Source organism: Odocoileus virginianus, chromosome 12 (genome assembly GCF_023699985.2).
Source record: "Odocoileus virginianus isolate 20LAN1187 ecotype Illinois chromosome 12, Ovbor_1.2, whole genome shotgun sequence".
Classification (NCBI taxonomy): domain Eukaryota; kingdom Metazoa; phylum Chordata; class Mammalia; order Artiodactyla; family Cervidae; genus Odocoileus; species Odocoileus virginianus.
The window spans coordinates 50961796-50973039 of NC_069685.1; the positions used below are offsets into that span (position 1 = coordinate 50961796).

The 11244-nt window shown below is 43.9% G+C and overlaps 1 protein-coding gene across 6 annotated transcripts in view; it reads right to left on the minus strand.

Moving 5' to 3' along the window:
• CAMKK2 (calcium/calmodulin dependent protein kinase kinase 2) overlaps positions 1–7061 on the minus strand; it is a 34187-nt gene extending 27126 nt beyond the window's left edge. For all 6 annotated transcript variants that reach the window (XM_020882537.2, XM_020882540.2, XM_020882536.2 and 3 more), the window contains exons 1-4: positions 6612–7061; positions 2624–2671; positions 1882–1935; positions 1100–1151 (exon numbers count right to left, since the gene is read on the minus strand). In XM_020882537.2, the coding sequence (XP_020738196.1) occupies positions 1100–1151; positions 1882–1935; positions 2624–2671; positions 6612–7061 (604 nt within the window). The remainder of the gene's footprint in view (positions 1–1099; positions 1152–1881; positions 1936–2623; positions 2672–6611) is intronic.
• Positions 7062–11244: the final 4183 nt, after the last annotated feature.

Here is an 11244-nt window from a genome sequence, read left to right on the forward strand (position 1 = left end):
GCAGGATCAGGGTCCTGGTAGTGACAGGGTGGGGTTGGGGGATTTACATTTATCTACTTTCTCTTTTTGGCTCAAGCAGACATTTTGCTCAGCTCCACTGGCAGGGAGCTTATGCTGGAGCTGCCTCTGATATGCTCACCTACACCGGATCACATGCAGTAATTACCAGCTCCTAAAAAAGCTAAACGTGGTGGGTGGGGTGCCTATAGAGAGAGGGAGGAGTATAGCAAGAAACTTGTGACCTCCATTATACATCCTTCTGTTCTTTTGCATGTTGTAGATGTAACGGAAATACCTTATGGTAATTAAACTTTGTAAATTCAGCATTTTAAAATGTGTAATACAATGCTTTTTAGTACATTCACAAGGTTCTGCAACCATCACCACTAAGTCCTGAACATTTTCAACGGCCCCACCACCCCCCGCAAAAAACAAAAACCCATATCTATCATCAGTCATACCCAACTCAATCTTAACCCCAGGTTCTAGAAAACACTCATCTGCTTTCTGTCTCTGGATTTACCTATTCTGGACATTTCATGTAAGTGGAATCATACAATATATGGCCTATTGTGTCTGGCTTCTTTCAGTTAGTATGTTTTCAAAGTTATCTGTGTTGAGGTATATATCAGAATTTCATCCCTTTTATGGCTAATACTCCATTGGCTAGACAGACCACCTTTTGTTTACTCATTCATCCACTGACAGACATTTGGGATTGCTTCTACATTTTGGCTAGTTTGAATCATGCTGCTATGAGCCTTCATGTACGAGCTGGTGTGACTGAGTGTTTTTAGTTCTCTTGGGTATATATGCCCAAGAGTAGCATTGTTGGGTCATATGGTAATAGTACATTTAACTTTTGAGGAACCGCCAGACTGTTTTCCTCTAACGGATTTGTTTTTACTTGAAACCTATATTCCTTTCATAAATGTTTTTACAAGAAAATGAATTTTAAAAAACCTCAGCCAGAGGCCCAGCACTGTCTTTGGGGAATCCACCCAGGGCACACTCTGCAGGGGACACCATTCAGTGAGTCTTCCCTGTCTTGCCCCAGCCTCTGCCCCTAAAAACAAAGGCCCTGGCCCGACAAACTCACGTGGAAAGCCCGCCTGTCGGATCAGTTTCTTTTTGGACAGCACCTTCATTGCCTGTGGGAGAAAAGACCCCACATCCTGATTAAAATGGAGAGGAGGATGGAGGGAGAGTTCCTTCCACTCCTGAGCCTGCCCAAGCTCTCGGCGCATTAGCAGCCTTGGGACCATGCAGTGAGCACCTTGCCACTGGAATGGGTCATTCCAGTTATGGGTCACATAACTCCACGGGTTATGTGGAGGCTGGACTCTCAGGGTCCCTCTAGCCGAGAGGGTACTTCTAAGGTTCCAGATCAGCTCTCCCAACTGGGAGACCACAAGCCCTGGGATTGGCTACCATTGAATCAAGACATGAGTGAGCTGGCGTGATGGGCAAGGGATATTTCATATGTGGAGAAACTGATGTTTAGCATTTAGGTCATTGCCCAAGGACACACATCTGGCACACGGGAGAGTCAGGATATGAACCCACACTGGACTGATTCCAAAGCCTCAGAAACAAGGGCAATTTATCTCATGACCACTTAGTTCTTGGTGCTATGGAGGATGTAGAAAGGGCAGCCCAGAGAAAGGATATGAGATATTTGCTGAATTTATTCACTCAATCTTCCTGAGCCAATCACTTCACCTCCCCACTTCCCCACTTCCTTCCTAATGCACAAAATAAACATGACGTAAGAATAGAATAAGACAACAGCTAAGAAAACCTTCCAGAAAACCAAGTTCTGGATAGGAGGCCTTTTCTATGGGCAAGGAGGAGGGTCAGGAGGAGGATGTGGATACTCACGTAGTAGGTATTGTCATTTTCATTGTAGGCCAACTTGACCACGCCATACGAGCCCTGGAGAAAGGGAGATGCCCGTGACACAGTATCTAGAAATTATGATCCACAAAATAAGGACCCTAATACAGAGGTGACAAACTGGTAGCCTACTGGCAAAATCTGCCCTGTATTGTGTTGAAACTCTGGTTTTTAGAATGTTTGAATTAATGGCCAACATTTAAAACAGTTCAGATATAAAAATCCAGATTATGATGTGGATATGGAGTCATAATCATTCCCATGTGTTAACAGTTTGCCACAGTCCTCACCACTCCCTATTGTATTATACTTAGCATGCTTTTTTCACTTGTATTACCTCACTTGCTCTCTATTGGCATTTGAGTTTTTGAATTTTGATACTGTCCATTGGTATTTTCCACTGATACTGTCCACTTGATACTTTTGATGCTGATGTAAAAGCAAAAACAGATATGAGAATACCTTAAGAAGGAAAAAAAACCCAACACGAATGCTGGTGATACAGAATTACTCTGGAAGCTTTGTGAGCTTTTATAGAAACACAGTCTGATGTAAAAATAAAACAAAATAAAGCAAAACAGACGGACAGTTAATAACAAAACCCTCCCCCTCCCAGCCTGTTCTCCAGGGATTCCTCGCTCACTCCCAGTTCTAGTGGGGCAGAGCCACAGTATCCAAGACATCCTTGGTAGGTAGGGAAAACCAGCCTGTCTCCTGGGATAGTTACCTTTCCAATCTCATCCTTCAGTGTGTACTGATTCAGCTGTACACAGTCCTGGAAAGTAAGTAGAAACGCATAGAATATGAATTGTAAATTCGTAGCAAGATACATTTTTCACAAACAAATGCCTTAACCAGAATCCAAGTCAAAAAAGGGACCATTCCTAGCTCCCCAGAAGCATCTCCCATATGCTGGCCCCTGTCCAGGGTGACCATTATCCTGACTTCTAGCACCACAGTTGTTGGCCATGCCATGAAGCACGTGGGAGCTTAGTTCCCCAACCAGGGATTGAACTTGTGCCCACTGGAAGTATGGAGCCTTAACCACTGGACCTCCAGAGAAGTCTCTACCAGCACAGTTTTTTTACATTATGAGAGTGTAATCATATAGTATGTACTCTTTTAATACCCATTTTAAAGGTTCTTCCCACTTTTCAAAAGTTCATTTTATTTACCTATTTTTTAAAAGTTATGGTAAAATTAAACAATAATCCATAACTGTGCTATTCTGTAAAAAAAATGCAAAGTGATACAAGAGGAGAAAATCTGAATGGCATTAGGACACAGAAAGGTTTCTTAACAGTTTCTGAAAGGGTCTCTTTTGTACAAAAAGTGCAAAATATAAAAGGAAACAAATGATAAATTGGATTTCAATCAAAAGTAAGACTTTTGCTCTTTGAAACACTACTAAGAAAACAAAAGGCAAGCCACAGACTGAGAGAAATGAATTGGAATACATATTCAAAGGACTGGTAGTCAGAATATATAAAGAACTCCTATAACACATCAGTTAAAAAAAAAAAAGGCTAAAGATTTTATATTTCTCTAAAGAAGGTACACAAATGATCAATAAGCACATGAGAAGATGCTCAGCATCATTACTCATCAGGGAAAGGCAAATTAAAACCACATTCACCAAACTGGCTAAAGTGAAACAGACTAACCAAACCAAGTATTGTTAGAATGTAGGGCAAATGAAACTTTCAGAGGCTGGTGGTGGGAATTTAAAAGGTACAGCCTCTTTGGAAAACAGTTTGGCAAAACTTCTCAACAGGCATTTCCCATATGACCCAGGTGCTTACTCAAAAGAAAAGAAAACCTGTGTCTATGTAGAGACGGGTATACAAATGTTCACAACAGCTTTATTTGTAGTAGTCAAAAATTGGAAACCATCCAGATGTCCATCAACAGGTAAATGGATAAGCCATGGTATATCCGTACAGTCCAATACTATTTAGCAATAAAAGGAACGAACTACTGGTATGTGCAAAAACATGGATAAATCACGAAAATCACTATGCCATGAAAGAAGCTAAGCAAAAAAAAAAAAGAGTACGTACTAAATGATTCCACATATATAAAATTCCAGAACTTGAAAGCTAATCTATGATGATCAAAAGCAAGTCAGCGGGTACCTGTGAAAGGGGAAGTGGGGGAGGGATGTATTGCTGGGTGTGCTGGAAAGGTCTGGGATCTTGAGAGGGGTGATGGTTTTACAGATGTATACATACATCAGAACTGACCATACTGCATATCTGAAATATGTGCAGTTTATCTCACTTCAATTATACCTCAGTAGAGTCAGGGGGAAAATGTTACGTGATATAGGAAACTGGGAAGAGAAAGTTGATAGATAGCAAAACATCAACTGTTGCAGAGAAGCCCAACTTTCCCTTGAACCCCCTCCCAAGCCCCAATTCTATCCCTCTCCCCGAACCTTGATATCAGTTTGATGTATAAACTTCCAGGTCTTTTTCTGTGTACATGCACGCATACATGCACCTGCAGAAAACACAGAGTACTGTTTTGGGATGGGGTTGGGGAGGCCTAAACAGTATCACGCTACATTAGCTCTCAACTTCCTTTAACTGGAAGTAGTTCCACATCAGACCTGTATCTTTGACCTGGCCAGGTCAGGCCCACAGAGCTCTCCCCTAACTGGTGGGCTTTTTAGTCTGTTTTATGTTTCTCTCCAGTACGGTTTCATTCCCCCGAGTACTGAAGGGATGTGACAGGCAGAGGTGGGGCCCTGCAGAGCCATCTTAGGGGGTCTCACTGCCTTTGAATCCAACCCCCACATACTGCTGAATTCATCTTAAAGAATCCACTCTGACCACATCAGCCCAGCTCTCTGTTGCTTCCAGGGTCAAGTCCTGACTTCATGGTCTGCCCTTCAGACCCTCGAAAGCTCTGACCTTGCAGAGATACCTAGCTGCCCACCAAATACCAGTCTCCTTTTTTCTTTATAACTGGAACACTGGGTGGCAACACTGGGTGGAAAATGTAGTTTTCCAGCCTGTCTTACACCTAAGGTGGCCATGTCACTATGTTCTGGCTACTGTGAGACAGGCAGAAATTGCTGGGTAGAGTTTCCAAGAAAGAGGACTGACTCAGGAGGCAGACAGCTTATGCCTTTCTTCCCTGTTCATTCTTCTTGCCTGGAATGGGGCTGTGAAGGCTTGAGCCACAGCAGCCATCTTGACATCATGAGGTTTTAAGGCCCAAAGCAACAACAGAATCATCTCACCAATACCCAGTGTCTAGCCCTATGCATTTATTTTACATGATAAATAAGCCTTATTGTGTTAAAGCCACAATTTGTTTCTCTAAGCTGATATAAACTGAAATTCTCCCTCCAGCCTTGTTGCCACAGTGTTCCCCTTTGGGTTCCCACACTCTCGCTAACTGAATCCCCAACCTATCCTGAATTCTATGGAAAAGAAATATGTTGGTGTACATAGCTGTACTTAGCTGGATTATGGTAATCATATTTTTAAAACTGAAATATTAGAGGAATGAGACTACCTCTGTCACCTAGGTGGCCTGTGGCCAGTTAATAAACTAGGAAATGAAACAAACAATAACAATTTAAAAATGGCCTTCTCCCTTGGGGTCTTTGCTCATGCTGTGCTCACTCCCCTGCAGTGAACTCTCAGTATGCACCCATCTACAACTGAGAAAATTCTACCTAGCCCTCAGAAGGCAGTTAAATATCAGCTCCTTTAGAATGTCATTCCGGATTTCCAGCCTTCTCCCAGTTAAATTTATTCCTTCTTTAAACAAATATTTTTGAGCCACCATGCACCAGGCACCATGCCAGGTGCTAGGGACCCTGTGGTGAACAAGACTGTTCCTAACATCCTAGCTGGGGGTGGCAGGGGGACAGGCAATAAACAACTTAACAGACACACAGATAATCACATGGTGACAAGTGCTATGAAGGACAGTCAACAGGACAGAGAGGGGCTGAAGGCTGCTTAGAGGGGGTGTCTGAGAGGCCTTTCCAAGGAGGTGACATCTGAGTTGAGATTTGGAAGCCAGACGGAGGAGGCCTTGAAGAGATTTGCAGGAGGGAGAGGTTTCAATCAGAGGGCACAAGAAGATAAAGGCCTAAGGGAGCGAATGAGCTTGGACATCTGAGGAAGACAAAGAAGTGGGTAAGGTTGGAGCCCTGAGTTGGCAGTACAAAGGTGGGAGTTAGGGCAAGAGGTGGGGTAGGGGTGGATCAGGCCCTGTGAACCAGCTGGGGATCTGAGTTTCAACCCACCTCTCAGAAGTTTATGGTAAAAATCATGGGAGAAGGGCACTTACAGTGCCAAGGACTCTCACTGACCCGTCAGCCCCATTCCAGAGTCCCTGGCACAACTTCTAACTGCCATCATGAGGGTCTCTTTGATAGAGGCTCTCTCTGGCCAGGAGATGCTCTGTCCAGGGACTGCCAGAAGCTGGTGTAAAAGGCCCAGCTCCCTAGCCCTCAAGTGGAATAAGTCTGGGGTTCCTGTCCTACACTGTCCCATAGGGCTGTCCAGAGGGGGGCCCCAGTTGTCCACAGTGGTAACTGGCTCCATCATGTATGTTTTATTGACATCTCTCTGGGTTTCCTAGGGTAGCCTTTCCAATCAACTGGTTGCACCGGGATCCTTCTTGGGGACCCCAGCCCAAGGCAGAGACATTCCGGGCGCAGGGTTGGGCGCCAGGGGCCGCCGCTCACGCACCTGCATCCCAGTGATGGAGACGTGGTGTGACTCCACCGTGGGGCGCCGGGGCAGCCGCGGCGAGGACTGCGGGGAGCCCACTGGCGAGTGGGGCAGTGCGGGGCAGACGCAGCGCCCATTGGCATCCAGCAGGGACCGCTCCTGCAGAGAGAGCTTGCGACTGGAGAGGAGGGGCCGGGCCTGAGACCCAGAGTTGTCAAGGGTGATCTCTCCGCCATGCGCCTGCAGGGGCCGGTCCCGGGGCAGACCATGGTCCCCGGCGCAGGCGGGCTCACACTCGGTGACCACGATGAAGGACTCCATGCCCAGGCGGATGCTCAGGGAGGAGAGGCCCCGCAGGGCCTCACAGGGCTTCTGACCTTCGCTGCTGCTGCTGCCGCCCCCGCCCCCCAGCTCATCCTGGGGGGCGGCCCGGTCGCTGCTGGGCTGGCTAGAGACGCATGATGACATGGTGCATGTGCGGACCTCCTGCGACACAGACGCGCCCGGGCACTCCCATCCGGCAGCAGCGCCACCTGCAGGGAGAGGAAGGGTCAGCAGCCCCCACCCTGGGTGGCAGGGCTAGCCACAAGGGGTCTCTCCTGCCCGCCCAGGCCCATATACCTCATTCCTGCTTTGAGTTGACATCCTTAAAAAAAAAAAAAAAAAAAAAAGCTTAAAAAAACTGTGTGATCATGTATCTTTTGAGTCTATATAGAAGAGCTTAGGCCACTTTTCCTCAATGTATCCTTTTCCCCCATTTATTTTTATTAGTTGGAGGCTAATTACTTTACAATATTTTAGTGGTTTTTGTCATACATTGACATGAATCAGCCATGGATTTACATGTATTCCCCATCCCGATCCCCCCTCCCACCTCCCTCTCCACCCAATTCCTCTGGGTCTTCCCAGTGCACCAGGCCGGAGCACGTGTCTCATGCATCCAGCCTGGGCTGGTGATCTGTTTCACCCTAGATAATATACATGTTTCGATGCTGTTCTCTTGAAACATCCCACCCTCGCCTTCTCCCACAGGGTCAAAAATTCTGTTCTGTACATTTGTGTCTCTTTTTCTGTTTTGCATATAGGAAACAGAAAAAGAAATTAAGGAAACAATACCATTCACCATTGCAACAAAAAGAATAAAATACTTAGGAGTATATCTACCTAAAGAAACAAAAGACCTATACATAGAAAACTATAAAACACGGATGAAAGAAACCAAAGAGGACACAGATGGAGAAATATACCGTGTTCATGGATTGGAAGAATCAATATTGTCAAAAAGGCTATACTACCCAAAGCAATCTATAGATTCAATGCAATCCCTATCAAGCTACCAACAGTATTTTTCACAGAACTAGAACAAATAATTTCACAGTTTGTATGGTAATACAAAAAACCTCGAATAGCCAAAGTAATCTTGAGAAAGAAGAATGGAACTGAAGGAATCAACCTGCTTGACTTCAGACTATACTACAAAGTCACAGTCATCAAGACAGTATGGTACTGGCACAAAGACAGAAATATAGATCAATGGAACAGAATAGAAAGCCCAGAGATAAATCCACGAACCTATGGACACTCTATCTTCAACAAAGGAGGCAAGGATATACAATGGAAAAAAGACAACCTCTTTAACAAGTGGTGCTGGGAAAACTGGTCAACCACTTGTAAAAGAATGAAACTAGAACACTTTTTAACACCATACACAAAAATAAACTCAAAATGGATTAAAGATCTAAATGTAAGACCAGAAACTATAAAACTCCTACAGGAGAACATAGGCAAAACACTCTCCGACATAAATCACAGCAGGATCCTCTATGACCCACCTCCCAGAATATTGGAAATAAAAGCAAAAATAAACAAATGGGACCTAATGAAACTTAAAAGCTTTTGCACAACAAAGGAAACTATAAGCAAGGTGAAAAGACAGCCGTCAGATTAGGAGAAAATAATAGCAAACAAAGCAACAAACAGAGGATTAATCTCAAAAATACACAAGCAACTCCTGCAGCTCAATTCCAGAAAAATAAATGACCCAATCAAAAAATGGGCCAAAGAACTAAACAGACATTTCTCCAAAGAAGACATACAGATGGCTAACAAACACATGAATAGATGCTCAACATCACTCATGAGAACTGCCATATGACTGACCCAACAATCCCACTTCTGGGCATACACACCGAGGAAACCAGATCTGAAAGAGACACGTGCACCCCAATGTTCATCGCAGCACTGTTTATAATAGCCAGGACATGGAAGCAACCTAGATGCCCATCAGTAGACGAATGGATAAGGAAGCTGTGGTACATATACACCATGGAATATTACTCAGCCATTAAAAAGAAATCATTTGAATCAGTTCTAATGAGATGGATGAAACTGGAGCCTATTATACAGAGTGAAGTAAGCCAGAAAGATAAAGTAAGCCTTTTTTTTTTTTAATGTACAGCTGATTTACACAGCAGTTGCATTAGTTACTGCTGTATGCAAAAGTGGTTCAGTTATATATCGTATACATTCTTTTTTATATTCTTTTCCATTATGATCTATTGTGCATGCTAAGTCACTTTGGTTGTGTCCGACTCTTTGAGACCCCCATGGACTACAGCCTGTCAGGTTCCTCCGTCCAGAGAATTTTCCAAGCAAGAATACTGAAGTGGGTTACCATAATCTCCTCCAGGGTATCTTCTTGACCCAGGGATCAAACCTGTGTCTCCTGCATTGACAGGCGGGTTCTTTGTCACCTGGGAAGCCCTATGACTTATCACAGAATACTGAATCTAGTTCCTGTGCTATACAGTAGGCCCTTGTTTTACATTTCCTTATTTTAAAAGCTCCTCCTCACACAAAACAAGAATCCCAAATTCAATTCCTGTAGAAACCAAATATGAGAAAACCCCAACATTGAGCACCCACACCCCTTACAGAGGTGGCAGCTGCTTCTAGTTCAAGCCAATTACTGTTAAGCAAGGACTGGAGCCTAGAATTGTCTAGGCTCACCTCTCTCTCTCTCTTTTTTTTTTTTAAAGAGAAGCTCTAAAGCCAGGATGTTAAATGAGATCTCTTTTTTGTTTGTTTGTTTAAATCAGCAGTTATTTTAAATATTTTAAAAAGTTGGGCAGGTGAAATGAAACACTTCTGCATGGTGACCTCTAGGCTGCATCATTTCACAACAGCAATGGTTCAGACAGCACTTTACAGTTTATAAAATATCTTCCACACATCAGGGTAATTTCACAGGCACTCTACGTTGTTGGTTTGCCTTTATAACCTCATTTTGTAAATGGGGAGACTGTGGCTCAAGAGAGGGAGAGGGATTTGTCCAGGTCCGTTAATGTGAAGACCATGCACACAGGAGTCCAGTCGCCTGGCCTGATCTCGGGCCAACAATTCTCAGCTGAGGAGTGAGGGGTCAGGGGTCACACCAGAGGAAGAACAGGTGCTCAGAGAGTATGTGAGCCTGGGTGATTCGGTTGTGTGAGGAGTCAGGCTCCACATACCTATGATCTAATGTTCCCCTAATTCAGCCCCCAACGAGTATCTGCAAGATGAAAGGCAAACATGAGATTAAAAACAAAAAATGTTAATATAAAATAGCTTGGTGGTTCCTCAAAAGATTAAACAGAGAATTACCATATGACCAAACAATTCTGTTCCTAGGTATATACCCAAATAGCTTTACTCACAACAGCCAAAAGGGAAAAAAAACAACCTACACATCCACTGACAGATGAATGGATAAGCAAAAACTGGTCTGTCTACACAATGGAATATGACTAAAAAGGAACCTCAAAAACATGACACTAAGGGGAAGGTGCCTGACACAAAAGATTACATGTGCATGATTCTATATATGAAGTTTTTAGAACAGGCAAATTCATACAGACAGGGAGTAGATTAGTGGTTGCCTAGGAGTAGGGAGGTGTTGGGGGAAATGGGGAGTGACTGCCAGTGGGTATGGGGTCTCCTTTGGGGGTGATGAAAATATTTTGGACCTAGACAGAGGTGATAGTTGCCCAACACTGTGAATGGACTAAATGCCACTGAACTGTATATTTTTAAAAACTATTTTTTATTTTAATAATTATTTATTTGGCTGCAGCAGGTCTTTTTTGCAGCATGCGGGATCTAGTTCCCTGACCAGGGATCAAACCCAGGTCCCCTGCATTGGGAGAGCAGAGTCTTAGCCACTAGACCACCAGGGAAGTCCCTGAATTGTACATTTTTAAAAAATTAATTTTATGTTACATGAATTTAGGGAGGAAAAAAAAAAGATTGACACTCCCTCAGACTGTCAATTCCTTCTGTCTCTGGGACAGAATATTAACCTTTGGTTCGTATGTTTGACAAATTCTGCTGGACAAATGTCACAGGTACCACTGGAATTCAGGAAGTACATCCACAGATGGTAGGTCCACACTGATCACCCACGTCATGAAGGTGCCAGGAAAACAGTGGGGACTGAGGAGAGATATTTTATGAATGAATATAATGATATCTCTTTAAGACACTGGGTGACAGTGGTGGTGGGTCGTGGAGAAGAAAGTACAGATGGGAGCAGAAAGCCAGTGCTTCCTGAAGGGCCTGGCTGAAGCCAGAGAAATGCTACCTTCTCTTTTGGGACAGTCCTGTGAGAAGTATT